The sequence below is a fragment of the Abramis brama genome, assembly GCF_963993115.1.
Source record: "Abramis brama genome assembly, chromosome: 13".
In the NCBI taxonomy this organism is placed as follows: domain Eukaryota; kingdom Metazoa; phylum Chordata; class Actinopteri; order Cypriniformes; family Leuciscidae; genus Abramis; species Abramis brama.
The window spans coordinates 19724628-19748158 of NC_139975.1; the positions used below are offsets into that span (position 1 = coordinate 19724628).

The window sequence follows — 23531 nt, forward strand, 5'->3', positions numbered from 1 at the left end:
TTGCTCATATTGCATATAGCTCAAATGCATATGAACGTGTCAATACTGTAAGAAACCAGCCACAACCTCTGTAAACTACTCAGTTAGAAGTGAAATGAAACTGAATAAATATGCAGAGATCTTTTCTTTTCTTTTTTTTTTATTAGTCTGGGTTCTAGTATATTTCTCATTCATGTTCTCCACAGGCACTTCAGAAAATTGAAACTCTGAACCAAACCTACTAGCTCAAAGAAGAATCACAAAATTGGATTCACATTTGAAAAAACGAGAGACACAAGAATGTATTTCACATCTTTTATATGGATGCAAAATATGTCAGTACCATATTGGCTGTTGTCTGATAATAGTCGTTTTATGTATTGGTCAATATTAGATATTTCCATTGTCTAACAATTAAAGTTAATCTTTAAAAAAACATCTTAAGCAAATCATAAAATAAATATAATTTTTTCACACTGTACATTATAATCTGTAAATTATATGCAAATTCAAATTGCAGCATTTATAATGATTGGTTTTTGTTTTTAATGCTTTATTTAGTTATTTATTTAGACAGAATTTTAATATCAGACTTTTAGTGGTTATATATGCCATAACATATATTCTAGTCTCTAGTCTTTTATGAGGGAATGAATTAACTACTCATCCCATAATGCACTGGGGAATATTTGTTCTTTGAAGGGGACAGTTTACTCCAAATAAAAAAAAAACAATAATCTGTCATTATTTACTCACCCTCTCTTCTTTGGAACAGAATGTTGGTTACAAAACAGCTTTGTTGACCACTGACATCCATTGTATGGGCAAAAAATGTATCCTACAGTATCCATTTTATGTTCCACAGAAGAAAGAAAGTAATTTAGATTTGGAATGACCTGAGGGTGAGTGATTGATGAACTTTTTAATATATATTCATATTGGAAAACATGTTTTATGCTCTTACACTACAACTTCCCGTAATGACTTATAAGGTAGGTAGCAGTTATCTTTAGCTTACATAACTATGTAAAAATAGTACCTAGCTGCAAGCAAATTAAAAAAAATGTAGCAGAGATTACAGCTAATTTCCATTCAAACAACGTCTTCTGATTGGCGGATCTCGCACAGTATTGTAGGTAGTGCAATACTTCATCTGTAATTAATTCGACAGTTAAGCGATTGTTTTCTGTGAAGTTTAAATCACTGGCTTATGCCTTCTTTAAGTCAAGTCATTTATTTATATAGCGCTTTTTACAATACAGATCGTTTCAAATCAGCTTTATAGAGATTACAGGAAAATAATGCAACAAAGTTTGTTTCCAGAAGAAAATATCGTCACAGTCCAGCTTAAGTAAGTTCAGTGATGTTTCATTCTTCTTCTTTAGAAACATACACCATCATCATAATAACCTTAGATTGGTAGTCTTTCTTGAAAGGTTTGTATATTAGTGTTGGAAATCAGAATCACTATAGAGATTTGAATTGATATTTTTACTTTGTGAACCTGACTGTTGAGTGCTATACAGTACAGCACATTATTATTGAGTTACTTGGGATTGAGTTCACATGTAAATCATGAGGTCGGACTGCTCCCCCATCATCCCTCCGTTAGTGAATCACAGATATCCTCTTTCCTGTTGACCTTGCTCTTATCACCTTGCATATCAGTCTTCAGACAGAATTACACAGTGGAAGACAGCCGTACATTCTCCTCATTATGCCTTCATCTGGGCTGAGCATTCTCAGTTTAATTATCAGAGGCAGATAAGGACGCTTCGCTTCAGTTTCTGTTTCTGATATCACTCTTCCTCATGCTGCTGACACCCCTTATAGAGAAATAGAGAAGCAGACCCAGACATTTCCCAGAGATGGAGCCACAGCATAACATGAATAAGAAAATCTTCAGTTTGTGTCAAAACTACAGTCAACACAATTATAGTCAAATTTGGTCAGTTTTATTTATTTTGATAGAATAAGAGTTGATGAGTACACAAGCTATCGCAAACAAGCTGAGAAAATGTCTAAATAGTAATCCTTTAGATTCAGATCTTAATTTTTTTAATTATTAAAAATACATCTTTAAACAATTCAATTATTTAAAAATACTATTAAATAATCCTAGTAACATAATTTCTTAGAGAAAATACCTATATACCTAAATACCTAATATACTTATATAACAATTTACTGTTTTCTATTTTAATGTCTTTTAAAATGTAATTTATTCCTGTGATGGCAAGGCTGAATTTTCAGCATTATTACTCCAGTCTTCAGTGTCACATGATCCTTCAGAAATCATTCTAATATGATGATTTGGTGCTCAAATAACATTTCTTATTATTACCAATGTTGAAATGCTTAATATACTACTAAATGTTTTTGAGGAAAACGTGATTTTTTTATTTTATTTTTTTTTTACGATTTATTAATGAAAAGAAAGTTCATTATTAATTTATTTAAAAAAAAAAAAAAATCTTACTGACCCCAAACTTATAAACAGTAGCATATATGCATGATAAAATATAATGCAATAATAACAAACATTTTCTGTTGCATCCTAAAAGAAGTAATCAAATACATCCCCATCAAAGGTTTGATAATATTTCTCTATTATATTTATTACGCATGATCTGCAACACTTAGAATGACATATCCACAATATGTCAGATATCACTGTCATGCATAGACATGAACACACACAGTAGAAATTTTTCTGTGGCTCAATATCATGGCTGTCACTGACCTCTCCCTCCGCCCACTATCTTTCTTTTTCTTTCTTTTTGTTTTTCTCCTCTTTCTTCTTTGTCATCCTGATCACTTCAGGCTCTGCCACCAGGAGCCATGCAACAGCTACCAAAGAGACCGACCCTGGAGAAGACCAACGGCGCGGCTGCCGTCTTCAACCCCAGCATGTTCCACTACCAGCAGGCTTTGGCCAGCATGCAGCTGCAGCAGCCAGCGTTCATTCCCACAGGTGAGCCTACGCAGACAAATGACTGCGCTCTAATATCACTGTATTCCTGTAATAGTTTGGCTTGCATACATACAGCACTTTAAAGACAAAGTGCCCGGCTAGACGAGGACTTGAGCACATTTTCTGCTTGCCAACTCTCTCTCTGTAAGCCCACTTGCTCTCTTTATAGTAGTCCTCCCTATGCCAATGTCATTAGTCCCATGATGCATACAGCCCGGCATTGTCTCCTCATGCACCCGAGCATTAGCCACTCTTGTTCTGATTCTGCAGTGCACAATATTTGCTGTTCTCACATTCGGTAAGAGAAACTAGATTGTATTTTGCCTAAATGACTGTAGCAGCAACCCTTCGGCCTTATAAAAAGGCTCTGAGAGGATAGTTACAGTAGGTTTGGTACCCAGCAGAGAGTTTTAATGACCCAGTAATATCAAAATTGGAATTGTGTGGCTTTTAATCCGAGTCTATAAAGCGCTGCAGCGATGACGTATTTTTAAAGGCCTACCCAGAAGTTAGCATCACCCTGGTTCCCTCGATAAAAACTCAGCATGATTTTTTCCTCTGGCTTTTGGATTATTACAGAAAAAAAAAGCCTTTTTTTTAAGTTTGCTTCTTACATATTTCGTTCATCATGATAATTTTCAAAAATGAACACAAACTTTTATGAATTTTAAGCCTAAATGCAATCGCCGTAGGTAAAAATGTAAATGTAGGTTATGAACAAAATACACCGCAATCACATGACTTCAGCGACACTTTCATTAAGCTTCTGACAACTATTCCCACGTCACAAGGGGGTATTACTGATGATACCATTTCATGAGGTCTTTGTAGACTACATGGAATCAAAATGGGCCCTTTTAACTTTAACTTAATAAATGTTTCATGGTAGGTTATCCAATGCATGTTGTTTTAAAGCATGCAATAGGTTTATCTACCTGAAAATGACTTTTATTTTCATATGTATCATAGCCTAATACACTTTGATTGAATCAAATCCTTATGGATGAAATGAAGCCCCATTCTAGATTTGATCCTGATTAATATTCTATTTAACTCCAATATACAACACGTTTTAAGCATGTTGATTTTAATATTAAACAACAGTCAAGCTGAACTTGTTAGCACTGGGCTACTGAGATGACGAGACACAACAATGGATTGGCATCCAGGTTAACATCCACCTCCTGATGAGGACCTTTTTTTTTTGCCAGCGTGATTCATTTCCTTCTGGTTTCCCCCTGCTTTGTGTCCATGTCTCCATCTCGCCACCATGTTGTCCATAATGACGGTCATCGCTCTTTCGCTGTGTGTCACTAACTCTAAAGTGGTTTTGTCTTGTACTCACGCTGCTTTAACTCCCCCTTCTCCCCATCTCTTCCACCCCTCCATCCTCCTCGGTCTCTCTTCTCCTGGGCTCTTTGTGCATGGTGTTGCAGGCTCCGTGTTCTGCATGGCTCCATCTGGAGGCATTGGTAGGTCACTTCCCAGTCTATTTGGATCAACATTTACCTTACATCAACATCTCAGATCTGTGGCAGACAGGAAGGTCATCCAACTCCAAAAGCCCAGCAGTGTATCATAGGGTTTTTTCCAGCTGTGGGCACTTTTATGTCCCAGGGGACATGATTTTTTTTTTTTTTTTTTAAAGTAATAATCATAAACCATTTCCATTTTAATTGTACATTTTAAATCATTAATTAAAATCAATCATTTATATGAATATTTACACCATAAGATTGCGATATTTACAGCTGCCGTTAAAAAAATCAAGGTAAATATCACTTGTGAACAGAATATTTTTATTGTGTGGCATTTACAGTCTTGCTGCTGTTTTTTTTAAAGCCATTCTATTGAAAGAATTGTTTAAAGTTCCATTTCCACCAAAGAATGCTAATAAACAATACATCATATAGGATGGGATGGAAACCGACTTTGAGGAGAATAAAAAAGAGTGTTCATAATTAAATATGAATAGTCATTAAAAAATAATAATAATTTCAAATTTAATTGTCAATAATTGAAAATAACTGATTATTCAAATAAATGATATATACATTTTTACACATTATGACTGTCTTTTACTGCTGCTAATAAAATATCACTTGTGAACAATATTTTCATTGTGTGGTATTTTTAGTTTAGAAATAAGCGTGTCATGTTATACAGTTTGCCATTTTATTTCAAAAATAAAATGTTATTTCCATCACCTTAATTTCCACCAAAGAATTCTATTAAACACAGTACATTGTTTGGGACATGGTGGAAATGCTCATGACTTTCAGGAGAAAAAGACACAAAAAAAAGTGCTCATAGTCGAAGAAACACCTAAACACATCAATATGAGACGTATCTAATGGTCTATACTAAAAAAGACGAGGACAGCTTAGCATATGCTCTTTACACTGTCATTTTCCTCATGAGGCCTCAAACCATAGGCCTAGCCCTGTCCTGTCTGTCACTGTGTTTACACCCAACCTGTGTGCTTCCACTGCTTGTTATTGTTTGCTCATTATTTTGGCTCAATGTATGACATGTGCATTTGTTCTTGCATGTGTGTGTGTGATTTTGTGTGCAGCTGACGGCACAGTGCGGGCACAAATAAGCAAGGCCTAAGCCTTCAACGCGACTCATTAAGACTGGTTCCTTTTTCTTTGTGCCCTTTCCTCCTCATCCTCTCCTCTCCCTCACCTCCTTAAATCTATTATAGGCCTATTCAAACCCCAAGGCCTAATGACAGATGGCCGCTGGGAGAGGCGGGACTGGACCAACTGCAGGCCCCCCCAAAGTCGTTACCTGTCAGGGCCTGGACATACTGGTGAGGGTAGAGTCTAGGTCCCCTCCCCTCACTAACACACACTCACAACCTTACCATTTACCTGTTTAGAAAGGTAGAAATCACCCCTCCCATTTCTGACCACTATCGGTTTAAATATTCCCGAACAGAATCTAACAGAAACACAGTTGTACACACGTCTCCATCCCCGTAGATGTACAATGAACTTTTTTTTTACCTGGCCAAGTTAAATTTGTCCTTACAGTCCTTTAGCTGGGAAACAACTTCACCAGTCCTGTCAAAACACTAGATCTGCGTTGAACCAGTGAGTGTGCCAGTGTGTGCCTGTGCGCATGTCTCTATTTTTAGAGACATAGCATTTTCTCTATTTCTTTTATTTTCATTATTTGACATCTGTAATGCACTTGCTGTGTACATATCATGCTGTGTTAATTTGCAGTTTTTCATATGATATGACCTTTATCTCTTTATCTTTATTACTAATAGCTGGTTTTATTAGATAGTCCTAAATTCTTACTTCATATTTACGGGTGTTTTAGAATGTCTTAATATCAGGTTAACTCAAATAAAACCAAAGAAATAAAGTGTCATATTATTTTACGGCAATATTTGGACGGGAATGAATAGCATATTTACATTCCCTGCTTTTTTCCCCTACTGTATATTTATCCATTCTCCGGCCCCCATCAAAATATGACAGTCAGACGATCCTGTCTGTTCCAAATGTGTGTGATTTTGATTACGGCCATGTTTTTATTTTCCCCATTAGAGGTTTCTCAATAGTTTTATCTAAAAGTAATTGTGATCGGATAAAACTCTCTAAGCTAAAACGTAATGAAAGTGTTTTTAAGTTCTTTTGCATGTTTGTTCTTGAGTGAATACATCATCTTTGCAGTACATAAAGACGTAGTTGCCATGACTCAGCCTGTTCCTCTGGCATATTATGTCATGGTACTCATAACATTCCTCCTCCCCTCCACCTTCCCCTTTCCCTTGTTTCTTGTCTGACTCGCCTGAAAAAAGTTCCCATGATGCACGGTGCCACCACTTCCACTGTTTCGTCGGCTACGACCCCAGTCACCAATGTTCCTTTTGCTGAATCAGCCACCTCCAACCAGGTTTGCCCCTTCATTTTGGCCTCTCCTTTTTACAGCTGTAAGGCATCCAACTGGTCCATAGACCATAATGCTTGATTATATTTATACATATATATACATTACATATTGATTTTAAAGTGTTTATATATATATATATATATATATATATATATATATATATATATATAAACACTTTAAAATCAAAATGGAATGTCTGAGATCTGAGTAAAGACAGTGGTAATTCATGTTTTCTGATCCAAAATGGTAGAACATAATGACCTTGAGTCGTTGAGTTTTCTGTGGACCAGTGAGGAGCCTCTTTACCTCTTTAGCACAATGTCCCAGTTCAACCATGTCTGTGTGTGTTCACATCTCTGTCTGTCTGTGTCTGTGTCTTCACTGTGTGTTAGAGCAAACAACTGCATTTAAAGAGATAGTTCACCAAAAATGAAAATTCTCTCCTTAATTACTCACCTTCGTGTCATTCCAAACCTGAATGCTGCCATTTTTTCCATGGAACATAATATTAGACATTAATGGTGAATTATTTGCCAGCTCTTTCCATACAAAGACAGTTCATAGTGAACATGTAAAGGAAAATACAACAAAAAAGCACCATAAAAGTAGCCTGTACGATTGTATTCAAGTCTTGTGAAGTTATATGATAGTTTATATGATAAGATATCGGTTCTGCTATCCAACTGTTTGATTTGATTCCTAAATTACTTGAATAATTCTTGAATTAATAATTTTTTCTATTGAGCCAGTTCTTTTCAGTGAACTATTTGATCTGATCATCAAAGACTGATCTGTTCAAGTTCAATTCAAGTGGTATGGACTTATTTTATGTTCTTGTTTTGGTGATCGTGTGGTGTTCAGTCATTTTTGGAAATGAACAGATTTAGTCAATATGAACTATTGTTGTATGGAACTTGTGCAACGATTCTACACAAAATTCTCCTTTTTGCGCTCCACCAAAGAAAGAAAAAATCGTACATGTTTGAAACAACATGAGGGTGAGTAAATGATGACAGAAGTATCATTTTTGATACTGTTACTTTAAATGTCAAAGCTCAAAAGTTCATTGTCTTTTCCACCCCCTTCACCATGTTTTGATACTTTTGCACCGGAGCAAGTTGTTTCTGTGGCTCACACTAGAGTGAGATGGTATACTTGTCCTCGTTTTTCTGTAAATTGGATGTGGGTGTCTGTTTTCAGATGACAGTTCTCTGAATTTTTGTTTGTCCTTCCTCCTTCATTGTCTTAATCTTACAGTTAGCTTCAAAGTACGTAATGTGAGGAAACAGACAGTTCACCATTTAGTCTGTTTAGTTCATGTGTCCTGCAGAATCATAGATGAGCCACGAGCTTGACACGACCAACCTTTTGTTTTTGCTTGCCTCTTTATTTCCTAAATAGCTAAAGTGTGGATTGTTTTAGCGTTATGTAAGCTGCCGAGATGTTCAGTGTTTTTTTTAGCTCTAGTTTATAATCTAAAAGCAATTTTAAAGTACGGGTATATTCTGCGCAGACCTGAGGTGTCAGCGCTCATTTCCTGCTTCGCTTGCTTTTATGCTGAAATATGTCTTGCAAAATTACAAATGTGGAATTGCAGGTCTCAAGATAACTGATGCATTGTGTGATGATATGGCCCGATATTTATTCATTCTCTTGTAATTCTTTTTCTCATTTTCGGAATGAACTGCGGGTTTGACGTTCGAGTAGATAAGATAAGAATTGACTATATTCTCTTTGCATATTGCTTTTTTAACTGTAAGAGGTGCACTACCTTATCTGTGGGCTGTATTTGTACCTGTCTTCCAGTAGACGCCGCCGAGGTACTGAGCACCGACCCCATGGACCTCCAGTGTGTTCCCATGGAGGCCCATTTCTACCCCGTTCCTAAACTCATGGTGGCCGCACCTATGACGCTGAATCCAGTAAGCCTCTCCCGCAATCCTACAACCTAATCAGGCCCATCACTCATGCAACGTGTGCCCAAACACAACAGAAAAATGAATGCAACAAACGTGTGCCTAATCAGTAAGTCCTTAACGGGCAATACATTCATCCTCATATCAGAGATGCCCACTTCATTTGACGTCAACAGAGGTTTGTTGATATTGAAACAGGCAATACTTAAATTTGGACCTACAACTGTACAAGGAAGCATGCCATCTCAAAGCAAGGAGACTTAAGGAGCGTGCAGATGCTGAATCAGGAGACGGAACGCTCTCGTAACTCACAGCCATACGAATACATGCAAACCAATTAGCTGAGAAAATGAATTCTCTGGAGGTGAACACTAGATTTGAGAGCCGATGTATGGTAAGAGATGGAGCCGATACAGATCATCAGCAGACAGAATGTTTCTCCGTCGTTGAATGTGACTACAGAGTGTGTGAGAGCAACACCTGCTAATGATATTTTACATAGTTGTGGTGGTGGTAATTTCTTTCACATTTAATTATAATTAATGAACGTGGCACGTTTTATTTCATGTTTACATTTCGAAATGTAGAAAAAAAAAAGATTATTTGAAAATGATTCTTTTGTAAGATAATCTGTTCATGATACTTATTTAGGTTTTTCGTTGAGAGGTTTTCAAAATGTCGTTGTTCGTGCCTTTGAGTTACAAGTGTGTGGATGTCTTCTGTACTACAACTGACTTGCATTTTATCATAGACTAAGAAAGTATACCTGTGTAGCCTTTCAGAATCAATGTGTCGTTCTTCCGTCAACTTAGAGATGTGTGTTGTTGTGAGTGACATGGTTTTTCTTGGTCTCATGAAAGAGTATTATTTATTTAACCACTGTCTAACAGGCTAAAACTGGTCTACTGAGATAAGTGTTAATATTCATGCCTGAAGTATCTCACCTCGCATTTCAAGCTCCACGTCGAGACGGTCAAACACAAGATTGGTTCACATACTAGTACCTCCGTTTTAAAAATAGAACTGCCTTAAGCAGACTAAATATGAGCACTTCTTGTTTCACAGTGTGCTGCACACTGAAATGTAAGGTCTGATTGCAGGCCTTCTGGATGTATAACACGTCTCATTGAGAAGATTTTAACTGGACTTTTTTTTTTAATTCCAGCTGGACTTGTTTCTTGCAAAACTATCGTCTGATGTCCTGGATGTTCAAATACTGTAAAAAATAGTCACATTTATTTGCTTTTTAGATTATAATTACATATCACATTTCTATGGTTATTAGGCTGTATCTTAATGAAACATGTCCATATCACCCAAAAAGCAGAGGAAATAAGACAATTGAATGACAAAAAAAAAGACAATTAAGCACATTGCCTCCTATCGCCATTACCATAATGCAAAAAAAAAAAAATCACTGTAATACACAATAAATAACTATATATAAATAAACTGTATTTATACATCACAGTTGTATTTGTTTAATGCTATTTACAGTAAAAAATAATAATTTGCTAGTTACAAATAAATAATTGCAAAAAACTCAAAATTACGGAAATGTGGTTTAATTGTCATAAGAATGACGTCGCTAAGCAATCCTAAAATGAGGCTTCATCTTTATGCAAAATCTAATTTGCATTGTTCTGATTTTGGTGTGAAATTTGACATATTTTCATGAGATTCACCCTATTACCATGTCTATCTTTTGAAGACAACCTCCTTCTGATGGCTGGACTGTCTCTGCCAAAATCTATGCTCTGTCCCACCTGCTGTGTGACAGTCTGTTCGTCTCTCTTTTTGTTCAGCCATGTTTGGTGCATCCCAGAGCACTATAAGATCTGTTTTCAATGGTCGTTAGTTGCCAAAATGAATCTCACATAATCAGTTCTAACTGCAATGTTTAGCTGTTTACGCTCATTTCAAATCACAAGAAGGAGATATGCAAAAGCATGTCTAGAAGTTACAGACTGGTACCTGATTTGATTATTCTGCGTCTCTCCCACTGGTTTGCTGTATTCAGCACCATGTGCGCCCCCCTGCACAGACATGTCAAGTGCACTGCTTTTGTGCCAATGACTCTCAGACAGGTCACCCTGTGCCAATCACCGGAGAACTCAGACTGCGCAATCGGGCCTTGTCACGCCAAGGTCACGAGCCAGATGGATTTAAATTGCAATATCGCAAATGTGCCCACCCGAGCAGAAAATGTAAACCCACTTGAGCAAGCTATTATCTTGTGCTTTGTTTTGAAACATCTCAGTTATTGCTACCGTTCATTAGGCGAGTCCTACAGTTGGGAAACTGACAGTAGGGTGGTTTTCAGCAGCTGTTTTTATTGCTGCATCAGTGGACGCCGTACTAACAGACTTCCAGTCCTTGCCAACCAAGAGCTCTATTAGATTATTGCTGTAATATATTATTGATAGATTGTCCATGGATGGAACATGAAAACTGTGTCAGACAGACGATACACAGAGGCCTGCAATCCATTAGGGTCGTACTGGAGTTTTCTTTGCCCATTTTGACTTCGGGAGAGACATCTGGTTGAATTTTGACTATTTAAGACTATTTGTGTTTGTGTTTGTTGTGTTCATGTTTAGAGTGTGAACAGGTTTAAATCACTGACTGTGTCCTTACTTTCAAAAGTCGGCAGACTCTAAAATGCAAGGGCGTAGATGACCGTGCGACATCAGAATATTATTCTTGTTTGGACTGTGAGCTGAAAGCTGCGGCTCTCGTGTAGACATGTTACCATTAAAGGAAAAAAAGAAAATTAATTATTTTCAGACTGGGTACTTAAGTAAAGGCCCTCATCAGCCAAAGCTTCATTGACAAGACATTACTGCCCCTCACGGGCCTTTACATGCATAAATGAATGTGACATTTAAGACAGAGAGAATGTCACGAGAGGTTTTGGATGCCTGTATCACCATTTCTCTCGAACGAAACTACAACCTTTCTCAACATATCAAGGAAGTGAAAGCCTCCCAATGCCATCCACTGTTGATGTACAAAAAGACAGAAAACTGAGAAAAAAAGTGTTTATCATCACTTATCTCAAAGACCCTTCTCTAAACTGTTGTCTCCTTTGGGACAGCCATGTTGTTTCAACAGAATAATCCCAAGAGAGAGCCATAAAGCGTTTTTTTCTTTTATTTTTGTGATAACCAGTCCTTAAAAACCATCATTGCACCTTTTTTGCTGATCAGCACACACTATCTAGGCCAAACACAACTGAAATGATAGCATACAATGGTGGTCTAAAACAACACAAATTCAGAGCAAGATGATACTATACTGTGTTATAACTGAAATATCTGTATTGTAAACATCTCTGTATAATGTTCATGTGTTTTAAGATTGTTTTAAGAAATACTGGGGCAAATACGTGTGGATTTCTTTAGGAAGGATCTCTACTGTTTATTGATGTGTTGGATTGTGTTTTGTAACTGAGTTCCATTGCCCAGCCAAGGTGTAGATGCTCTCTCTCTCTCTCTCTCTCTCTCTCTCTCTCTCTCTCTCTCTCTCTCTCTCTCTCTCTCTCTCTATATATTTCTCTGTCTCCCTCTGTCTCTCTCTCTCTCTCTCTCTCTATTTCTCTGTCTCTCTCTCTCTCTCTCTTTCTCTCTCTCTCTCTCTCTCTCTCTCTCTCTCTCTCTCTCTCTCTCTCTCTCTCTCTTATATAAAGAATTATGCCTTCTCCAACTGCAATCCAGCTGGAATCAACGAAATACTTGATAAAGAAAAAACAATGTGCCTCATCAGGGGCTTTAGGATTTTAAGATCTCACTTTTTAAGAAGTGTGCATACCTGCATAAAGTAGTTAGCTAGAATAATCTATGTGTATGTATTACAAATTCATCATCGTCATCATTCTAGTTTTTATCGACAGACATTAATGACGGTACCTGTTTTAACTATATCCTCACGACTTCAGTCATGTTACGGTGTGTTTTGACAACGCTGTCAATGGTAGTTTGCGTTTGATCATTAGCGTTACTTGGTTCCTTACCTTACATCGTAAAGTCTGTCATCGCATGAAATTAAAATAATCTAAATAATCTACATCATAGTTTGTGCAGTTAGTGGTTTAAGATTAAAAAATACTTAATCTATATATCTATATATCAATATACACATTTGTATGTATTACAATGATAGATTCATTGTTACCTATGATAGTAAGTTCTTGTTGCTGTGGCAACAAAACTACAACATGGCTACCTTTGTATATCTTAATTGTGAATTTTTTCACACTTCAAGTGAAATAATGTACAACGTTAACTTATTCAGAAAGGGAATGTGTTCTTAAGTTGTCTTGGAAAAAAGATATGATTGACTATTTTGTAAAAAAAAAATATATATATATATATATAATACATATATATACAGACTTGTGAGATACTTTATGTCCAGAGGCCCTTTGGAGACATCATATGTTATTTCTGTTTTAATGATTATTATTTTTCTATTGGGGTTGCTGATCACTTTTAGATAAGAACCAGATCTTTACTTAAACAGCATCTGAGCTTTTGAACCAATCTGATGGATCAATTTGGGGGAAAAGACTTTCTTGTCTTAGAATTTGATCAAAAAGGGCTGGCAATGCATTCGCAATGGTGCGTTCCGGTTTTTATAAATAACGCAGCCCTGTGATGTCATAAACGTGAGCCCCTGATTTCGGTGTCTGTCCCCCTCTGGCCCGCCCAGACTGCACCCCAGCTGTGCTGGGACCTGGTGACTCACGTCACCCCATTGGTGTACGAATGTGTGTTATTCACCTTGTTTGCACTTATGTACATAAATGAGTCAAAATATTCAGAATTTATTTTGAATATACATAGAAGAATAAATATATATATATATATGTAGAAGAGCAGATTCAAATCAAATGTCTGTATTGTTTGGAATACAGGTAAACTGTTAAAGAGATAGATGCTGTTTTGCCGGGGTGTTGCGAAGAAATGTGTTGTTTGTTCTGTTTGCTAATGCCCTCGTTCTCATCGTTAAGCATGATATTGCATTTTGCGGAAATAATGATGTCAAAAAAGGCTTTGTAGTTTTGCATAGCTTACAAAAGCGCGTCGAGTTTGAGCACTGCGTCCGCTTGCGTCTGATCCCGATGTGCGGTTGTGTCCGGAAACCAAAGAACGGCCAACTTGATTCTCTTTTACCTCTACATCGTGTGAGTTTCAGGCTCACAGTTTTGTTTTCTGTGCAGTCCCACGAGATGCGGTGAAACAGCGGGTGTAGTAACAGGAAGACCTGGAGGGCAGCATGGGGCGGTTTAGCACATAAAGAGCACCTCAGGATCAGACCACAGCTGGAAAGCATTGCTGCAGGTTCTACAAAATACCGAATTTCAGTTTTCCGTTTGGTTTGGTTGTTGACGGACATTTTCCATTCTTGTGCATTCACCAAGAACAACAAACAAACCTGAAAATCTCACAGGATATCCTTCAAAATCCCACGTTAAATCGCCAGACAAAACCCTCTGTTGAAGAAAACTTGTACATTCTGTGCTCTACAGTTGCTTTGGAAGCCAATAATTTTGTTGCCATGGCACTTGCCCTAATAGTGAGGGAGAGACCGAGTCTTTTGTAGGTTCTTGCATATAGACGCACCTTTGGACCAATTGAATATGGTCCTCAGCCTTTTGACTGTAAAGCTGAGGTAGCACTTAGGACTTAGCATAGACTAAGGGTCCCGACTTGCATCCAGAAGCTGAATGCGAACACACGGGACGCTCCTTTTACCACTGTGCTTGACAGAGAAAATCAACAAAAGCTCTTCTGCTGTCCATTATCCTGTGCCTAAACATTCAGTGTGATGTGAAAGGACTGGTCTGTAAAGAAAGCCATTGAGGTTAGACTTCCACCTAACTGTGCCCTACATTCAGTCACGTCATCATCATACCTGTGACTGGAACACTAACGTCATTGGTTTGTGTTTACATGTCACTAAGTCACTGAGACCGGAGCATCACATTAATGTTGTACAAAGCTGTATAGTTTCAAATGAAATCGCTCGTTGATGCAGAGGTTATGTCCCTTTAAAGGCATCTGCTGATGCCTCTGTAAATGCTATTGTGTGTGTGGAACCGTTCTAAGAATGTCTACATTGTTTCAAAGCCATATGAAATAGATTCCTCTCTCTCCCACTGTAGGACAAGATAAAACTGAATGCTTTGACTCTTTATATGAAATGCTTCTCTTTCTATTTAGCTTATTGTGCTTGTATGTGCTTCAAGAACTGTGCTTCTTGTCAATCCCTTTGCAATATATAAATGTATGGAATATATACATACTTAAGACTTCTGTTCTTTTTGTTTGACATTTTAATAAAGCACTTAAAAGGCAATTTTGGGCTGTGTTTGGTGTGTTTTTTTCTGGTTGTATTCAAATACAAACTGCTCTAAAGAGATGTAAAAAAACAAACAAAGAATTGGATTTAAAGGAACACGCCGACTTTTTGGGACTTTAGCTTGTTCACCGTATCCCCCAGAGTTAGATAAGTCCATACATACCCTTTTCATCTCCGTGCGTGCCGTAACTCTGTATGACGCACCCACCGCTAGCCTAGCTTAGCACAAAGACTGGAGGTAAACGGCTCCAGCTAGCATACTGCTCCCAATAAGTGACAAAATAACGCCAACATTTTGTATAGTCACAGCGTGTACAAATAACAAGGTCACATGAGACACAGCCATCTTCTAACCGTATACATACTGGGAACTATATTCTCAGAAGGCGAAGCACTGCTACTTGGGCGGAGTGATTTGCTCGCAGCACCTGAGAAGCCCCGTGGTGAGGAGCAGAGAGTTCGCTCAGAGTTGGAGTAAATCACTCCGCAGAAATAGCAGTGCTTCGCCTTCTGAGAATATAGTTCCCAATGTGTATACGGTTAGAAGATGGCTGTGTCTCATGTGACCTTGTTATTTGTACACGCTGTGACTATACAAATCACAACGTGTAAATAGGAAAATGTTGGTGTTATTTTGTCACTCATTGGGAGCAGTATGCTAGTTGGAGCCATTTACCTCCAGTCTTTGTGCTAAGCTAGGCTAGCGGTGGGTGCGTCAGACAGAGTTACGGCACGCACGGAGATGAAAAGGGTATGTATGGACCTATCTAACTCTGGGGGATACGGTGAACAAGCTAAAGTCCCAAAAAGTCAGCGTGTTCCTTTAAGAATCATTTGCTTAACTGTACAAAACTATTCAAAACACTGTACATGGTAAGATAATGCCATCAGTTGTGACTTTTTGTGTGTTGTAAAGGATGTCCAAGGTGTGTCCACTAACAGAGACAGCTCCTTGACCACTTCATGATTACACATGCTTTAAATTGCCTAGTTTTGACCCTTGTTAATATGTTGAAAACACACTAGCCACTGTCAAATAACTATTAGTCTGCTCATTGACTGTGCCTATGCCTTACTTTCTCTCATCTTTTATCTTATTATAATTATCTTATAATATTAGTATTATAAATTATATAATCTGTAAATGTATTTAATCTGTAAAAATTGTCTCAATATCTGAATACATAGACTGTATTGGAGGGTTATTATATACCAGTATTATTATAAATAATATGAATTATTTAACGAGTCATACAGTAATTAAGGTTCCAGGTAGGCCTAGGTGTGGCAGTGCTGGTATATAAAGAGTCAATTCCCCTAAATCACTGAGCCTGAGATTTCTGCTATACTCATTTTAAGTTTTCATATCTAATTAGCCTGATTGCCATTCAGATTTACAAAAACACAACAAATGTTAATTACTTTAAAATTGCTGTCCTGTGTTAATACTTTTTGTATTGTGAGAATGATGTGATTTCCGGCGGATGTTTATTGGTCAGTGTGCGGTGTGAGACAGAAAAGCGCTTCTCTGCGGGGCCCGCCTCATGTCAGCGAATCGGTTCTTTTGAACAGTTCATTTTATAGAACCGGTTCAGAAAAACGACTTTGCGAACCCTTTGCTCAGAATTGCGTCACAACATTGCCTCTGAGTGGCGTCCCAATAAACGTGTTCTGGAGTTGTACTAAAAAGAGTATTTATTTCATGTTTGTCATTTAAGTCTGTTGCACAAATTATTCAGTGTATAAAATTCAGTAATTTTAAAACAAATTACCAGCTACTAATTTATTACTACTAAAATTACTATTGCTTATATCTGTTGGAAAAACGTTTTCCACGTTTAAAAAAAAATATTTATTTAGACCAACTTTGTGTTGATAAAATTACCATACAATCAAGTAAACGTTTTTTAATACGTTTTCTGTAACATTTCTGCTATTAACTTTCGGTCTGTCAGTCAAATCCTTGGTTCCAAATGCCATTTCACGAGAACTACTCGGACCCAATTCAGTCCGATTCGCTCAGTCCGTGAACCAATTCAACCGATTCACTGAAAAGATCCGAATCGGAAAAACTGTTCGTTCACGCTTCTGTGTGAGAGGAGCTCCGCTGCGGGGCCGCTGCTGTTGCTGCTGTCTGGGCCGATATGCAGAGGCGGGCCGGGGGAAAGAAACACAAGAAGAGAAGGCAATGCAGGATTCCAAGACGGCATCTATGAGTTGATCCCAGAGCAAGAAACCTGAAACTGGTTATTATATCCGTCGTTCAGACGCGGTATTAAAGCAGGAAAGGGCCGTTTGTGTGTGAATGCAGCCTCGCTCTTTGAGAAGCACTAGCCAGCTAACGCTAGTCATGTAGCGCTCCATTCACACGGACGCCAAACATGGACACGACTACACTCAATACTTGTGTTTTATATCGCCTCTGTGGCTAACAAACTCTCGGATGATCGGATCTCGATGGAGATAGAGCGCAGATGGAGGGGCGTTGTGGATTTAACTAGATATTCACTCAGAGAAAACACTCCTCTTGAATCGTGGCTTTGATTTCCTCGAACCCGAGAAAAGTGCTCCTCCGGTGTTTGTTTTGGTTGTAAAACGTTTAGATTAGAAGTGCTGTGGTATTTTTATGTTTTTATGGCCGTTGCTGAGCAGATAAAGTTAGCTGTAGCGTAAGCCTGGATCAGACCAAATGAAGGAGTATAAGGTGGTTGTGCTGGGCAGCGGCGGCGTGGGCAAGTCCGCACTAACGGTCCAGTTTGTGACCGGGACATTCATAGAAAAATATGACCCGACCATTGAGGACTTCTATAGGAAGGAGATCGAGGTGGATTCGTCCCCCTCGGTGCTGGAGATCCTGGACACCGCTGGGACCGAGCAGTTTGCGTCCATGCGAGATCTGTACATTAAAAATGGGCAAGGCTTCATTTTAGTCTACAGCCTGGTTAATCAGCAGTCATTTCAGGTGAGTGCTGCATCTCATATCTGGCTATACAAGTTCAGCAAATAGGCACTTGAGGTTTAGATTAGGACATTATTAGTTACCACTGTTACTTGCGTAATACCACAAACGAGGTCAGAAAATCACTCTATAGCATGGGAACATCTGTGATTTAGAAGTTTACCAAACCTAAACCCCTTCAGTCCAACTGGAGATGACATAAAATCATAAGGTAAAGTAGTGTTGTGTCATATGCAACAGGTTGAGACTTGATCCCAGGTGATGATCTCACACACACCCATTTGTTTCATAACTTTTTATTTATTTATTATCCAACTCAAACATCTTGTTCACATAACATTGTTTATTGAAGAGCAACAACATTGGATGAGATCTTAATACACAAAAGGAAACAAAAGTAGTATGATAAAATGTCTACTTAAAGCCAGAAATAATGTGGAAAAAGTTACTTTTATATCTTAAGTCTTGAGGCCTACACCTCAACCAGACTCTCCATTAAAATTCACCCTATATATTTTGTAATGTATGTTATAACGTTAGATCAAACTGTGAAAAATTCATCTGGGCATGTTTCATTAAAAAAAAAAAAGAATACTAATAAATTACCAAGTATTGCCTTCATAACTGGATATTCTGGTGAAACGACTGGTTACGTATGCAGGACTTCTCCAGTCATTTTTCCCGTTTAAACCACGCCCTTCAAGCTCGCATTCATCTGTTTCCACTTTTGAGTGCAATGCCCACATCTCAAAATCCAGTCAACCTATGGACAGAATCAAGTCCTCACTCTACATTTTTCCTTTTTAACACTCTAATGTATCACAATACAGAAGAAAAGATCTGTTGCTACTTCCGTGTCAATTTTTCTGCAAACAAAACTAAATTGCGGTCTTAAACTGTGTTATCTTATACTTTTGTTTGATGAACCATTCCTATGAACACTGTTATCTCCATGCTCCGCAGGACATCAGACCAATGCGGGACCAGATCGTCCGTGTGAAGCGCTTTGAGAAGGTGCCTCTGATCTTGGTGGGGAATAAGGTGGACCTGGAGTCAGAGCGGGAGGTCGCGGGTTCTGACGGACGTGCCCTTGCACAAGAGTGGGGCTGTCCCTTCATAGAGACCTCGGCCAAGAGCAAGAGCATGGTTGATGAGCTGTTCGCTGAGATTGTAAGGCAGATGAACTACACCACTTTGCCCGAGAAGCAAGAGCAGTGCTGCACCGCCTGCGTTGTGCAGTGAGCGTCGCGTCCCGGCCTTACTTTCACTCCAGGTATGAGAGGGCGAGACCTTGAGTAAACAAACCAACATTCAGGCTCTCCAGTGCACTCACATCTCATTGAGTCTGTGATGCCCAATTTAAAAAAAAAAAAAAAAATCTATATATTTTCTTTATAAATGTACACTGCTACTTTGAAATATACTGTCGTGATAATTCTGACCAATGATAAATATGTATATAAATTATCATTGGATCACAATAAGAATGTGACGTGAAGAACAAAACTGCTTAATCCCAATACCAGTGAGAAGCAGCATGAAGAGACCGCGCCGTCTGGAAAATCCTTGTGAAGAAAGGGGAAATCCAAACATCCTGAATGGAAAGTGATGTCGCAAAACAGGAAATGGTGTTCCTGAGAGATGTGGCGTTTCAGCGTTGTCTTTATGTAAACAGTTTTTTAGAGTCTCAGGTTTTGCTGATTGAAGATGATCTTCAAACAGAGACGTCATTTATTTGAAAGTTAAATTCTAAAGAAAATCCATTGTATCGTTTATACATATAATGCTATATAATGTTGTTTATATTTCTTGTAACCGCAGCACATTTCTCATTTCTGTGTTCCTTAGACACATGATCCGGACGGACGCTCTTTTGAACCAGTCTCTGATCGGATGACCCTTTGAGCCACACCTGTGCCACTGAGCCCCTTGAACTCTGACACTTAAGACATCTGGCCGAGGCTTGACTTTACTGCCCGGAAATAAATCATCGCAGGGTCTTCAAAACTCAAATCCTCCAGGGTCTGGATTGTAGAGCACATATACAATATCTTCAAGTTATGTTTTGGTTACCTGGAAATAAGTACAGTCTGTGAATTGGAGCACAGAAAACCTTTGGGTTATTAATAGCTATTTTTCGTATATAGGGGAAAGTTATGACGAGCAGGTCAGCTCAGGGCTATAATATCCCTGGAGAAGCTCTGTTGTAAATGTCCCCTGTTTTTTCTTTTAACATATTAAGTTTGATATCTAATTATTAAACTGTAACAGCCATTATGCAGGTTTGAGACCTCAGTATGTAACATTTCTTTAATTTTTTTTCCCCCCTCTTGATTTTTTTTTAAACTACTGGTATGTATGCTTTCTCTCCTAATACTCTATTTATTAAAGTCTTTAATTACCGAGATAGATGAATATTGCGTTTTTATATTCTTTTGGCTGTTTTGGCTTTTTGTGACTACAGTATGCGTTGTTTCTGAAGTACAGCATTGATGATGCCTTAAATGATTACAGTCTAAAACCTGTGTTGTCTTTCTTTTCTTGTAATCTTTGTTTTTGACACACATTTCCACCACTGCTTCTATAGAAACTTGTAATGTTCAGTCATTCATCACCGTAATGTAAATATAACTCTTAGCTCTTAAAACTGTAAACACACAAAATGGACAAATGCCAAAGTTGGTAATCAATGACATTTTTGAGACATTTAAACCGAAACAACTAAATAAAGAACTTGAAATTGATGCATGCAATACCTCACAATAGGCTTTTGATAATGGCCTTTAAGTTGCCTGGAAATCAGTCATTATCAGTTTCCAACAATCTCTCTTGTGGCAGGAAACTCAATGTCTGAAATCTAGGGGTCTCATGATGAGCTTAAAGTAGGACACTGTTTGCTTGTTGGTTATGTGGGTCTTGAAAGTATTTTAAATGCAGCATTAAATACAAAAAAGAGAAAGCCTTTGAGGAGTTGAACGTGAAGTCACCAAGGTTCACCCTTTTGCTGTCTGTACATTAGGCCTGTGGTCAAGTAGATGGGCAAGAAAGTAACAGCTCAAACATTCTGTGTGGAGATGGGAAAACCTGTTGGAATGGTGACCATGTGCATCGCTTGATTAGATATCTGTGGCAGAATGACAAGACAAAAGGCACATCTGAGTTAAAGGCCTGCGACTCCATCACAGGAGTGGCTTGAGGAGTCATTTCAATGTCCTTGGATCACTATCCAGATTTAGAGGGGAAAAAATAAAATTCTCTAAAGGGTGCTAAATAGGTTTTAATATAAAAGGTTTTAAAAATTGTATGAGTCTTTGGTGTTAGGCAGTATCTTTTGAACTCTGTATACATTTTATGCGACTTTGTTTTAGGGACATAATTCTATAAAAAATAAATGCCAGAAAATCGTGGAATTATTTAAAATGATCTCCCCTATGTTCAGCTAGTTGTGATACTATGATAACAGAATGATTTTCATATTAAAAAAAAAAAGTTATATTTTATCTAATATAAAGAGATGATGAGATGTGCAGTAAATTACTATAATAGGAATGGGCCATGCAAATTAAGTGTTTATTTTTTATTGTTGTTTGTTTGCTTTCATCAAACATACTCATATTATATGCTTATATATTTAAAAAAATAATTTTAGAGACAAATCACACACCTTTGACAAGGCTAAGTGTAAATACTTTGAGATAACGGATGACTTGTAGTGCACTTATAAACCAGTCGGACTTTTATTTTGAAGGGTGAAGAGAATCTCCATGTATATGTTTTCTTCACGATTTCTGGTTTCTTTTTTCGAGCCTGTTTTCTGTTACATTTAGTAAGGCTTGTCACACTTATACAATGAAAATTGTATTTGTAACTGTCGGGACAACAAGTTTTGATGATCTGATTGGCACTGTGACTTCAGATGAATCTGTAAAGGTAATAATACCATTCATAAACAGTGAGCTGCATGACACACAACACAAATAAGTTTCGGTAACGTTACCTGTGCTTCAGTTTTATTAGCAATAATCCGTGAGTTTTAACTGAAAAACACGTATGTCCTGTTTATGTTTCTGAATGAAGGCATTCATTCACCGTGGCTACACAGACATGGTGCTTCAGGTTGGCAGAGGTTCAGTTGTGCCTGATCCGGACAGCTGTCCTGGACTGACACTACAAGTGTTTCGCTTCAAAGACTCAATCGCTGAGGACATGAGACACTCAGACCTGGTCATCAGTCATGCTGGTGGGTTAAAGCTCCCTGTGCCCCAAACACTACTCTAAAATACAGTTTAGTTAAAACATAAATAAGGTTTATTCTTTTTGGGGCAAGCAAATTAAGGAAACACTTTATAACAACCATCAGATCAGTTGTTTATATTGACGAATATGAATATCAAATTCCCAGAATGTTTTTCAGTATTAATTGGGTCTTTATACTTAACTAATAGATTCTTTTACATTTTTTGGGTGGGGGTCCCTCGCACAAGGATGCTCATATTTATCTTAAACCCCTCATCTAATGTAATATAGTTTGTTGTGGACTTCTATATAACAAAAAGTTATACCCCAGATTAGAAATAAGTTTAAGTCTTAATATCGGCTCTATCCCCATTAGGAGCAGGAAGCTGTTTGGAAGCACTCGGAGCGAATAAACCTCTCCTGGTTGTGGTCAATGATAAATTAATGGACAATCATCAGCTGGAGCTCGCAAAGCAGCTGCAGGCAGATTCACATCTTATCTACTGCACTTGCAGGTTTGTTTTATACGAGAAGTCATTCACTTTTTTAACCATTTAAGTGGTTACTATTGTTATGGTTACATTTGATGTGCTGACGGCAAATGTCCACGTTCGTGTTTTTTAACCCGTTTTGACAGTACCCTGCCTCAGACCTTGCGGGACATGGATCTGTCTGCTTTGTCGACCTATGTGCCTGGTCAACCGCAGAACTTCGCCAACTTTTTAGATAAAGCCATCGGACTTGTTTAAGCACCGCCTCTTGAGCCGTGCCAGTTTGGGCTGAGGATGAACCTGTTTTAATGGAAATACCTGCACTGGACCCTCGGGAGTCTAATGGTTGAGAAGAACTGTTTTTTTTTTACCAAACTAATAACTGACCTTTGATGATATATATGCACTGAAGGGTTGAATAATAATGACACCATAGTGGTGAGATGCAGCTGTATTAAAATGTTCTGTCTTTTTATTTGCTAGTTATTTGTGTTAAAATATAAAAAAGTCAATTGTTAAAACTGAAAAAGATGCTATTTTGATTAATAAAAAAATATTATTATTATAAAATTTCATATCTCTGTAATTACTAATAAAATATTTCATACATTTTATTATATCTTTTTTTTTTTCCTCATGACTTCTATTGTTTATCAAGATATTTCTACTTGAAGGACCGGAAGCTGTCAAGGAAACACGCTGTA

General features: G+C 37.8%; 3 protein-coding genes across 9 annotated transcripts in view; all 3 read left to right on the plus strand.

The window, feature by feature from the left end:
• The window catches only part of mbnl3 (muscleblind-like splicing regulator 3), a 40466-nt gene extending 30061 nt beyond the window's left edge, over window positions 1-10405 (plus strand). For 2 of the 7 annotated variants that reach the window (XM_084132924.1, XM_084132925.1), the window contains exons 6-9: window positions 2803-2953; window positions 5661-5768; window positions 6771-6865; window positions 8672-10405. In XM_084132924.1, the coding sequence (XP_083989050.1) occupies window positions 2803-2953; window positions 5661-5768; window positions 6771-6865; window positions 8672-8689 (372 nt within the window). In that variant the 3' untranslated portion in view covers window positions 8690-10405. Of the gene's footprint in view, window positions 1-2802; window positions 2954-5660; window positions 5769-6770; window positions 6866-8668 lie in introns of all 7 variants that reach the window. The other 5 variants (XM_084132926.1, XM_084132927.1, XM_084132929.1 and 2 more) reach the window with 4 other exon arrangements.
• Window positions 10406-17225: 6820 nt separating this feature from the next.
• rap2c (RAP2C, member of RAS oncogene family) lies at window positions 17226-20844 on the plus strand. The gene is made up of 3 exons (XM_084132943.1): window positions 17226-18103; window positions 19064-19373; window positions 19949-20844. The coding sequence occupies exons 1-2, from the start codon at window positions 17831-17833 to the stop codon at window positions 19340-19342; spliced, it is 552 nt and encodes a 183-aa protein (XP_083989069.1). The 5' UTR covers window positions 17226-17830; the 3' UTR covers window positions 19343-19373; window positions 19949-20844.
• Window positions 20845-21834: 990 nt separating this feature from the next.
• On the plus strand, window positions 21835-23454 carry LOC311094771 (UDP-N-acetylglucosamine transferase subunit ALG13). Its single transcript, XM_084132945.1, has 4 exons — window positions 21835-22030; window positions 22178-22340; window positions 22713-22851; window positions 22974-23454. The coding sequence occupies exons 1-4, from the start codon at window positions 21950-21952 to the stop codon at window positions 23083-23085; spliced, it is 495 nt and encodes a 164-aa protein (XP_083989071.1). The 5' UTR covers window positions 21835-21949; the 3' UTR covers window positions 23086-23454.
• Window positions 23455-23531: the final 77 nt, after the last annotated feature.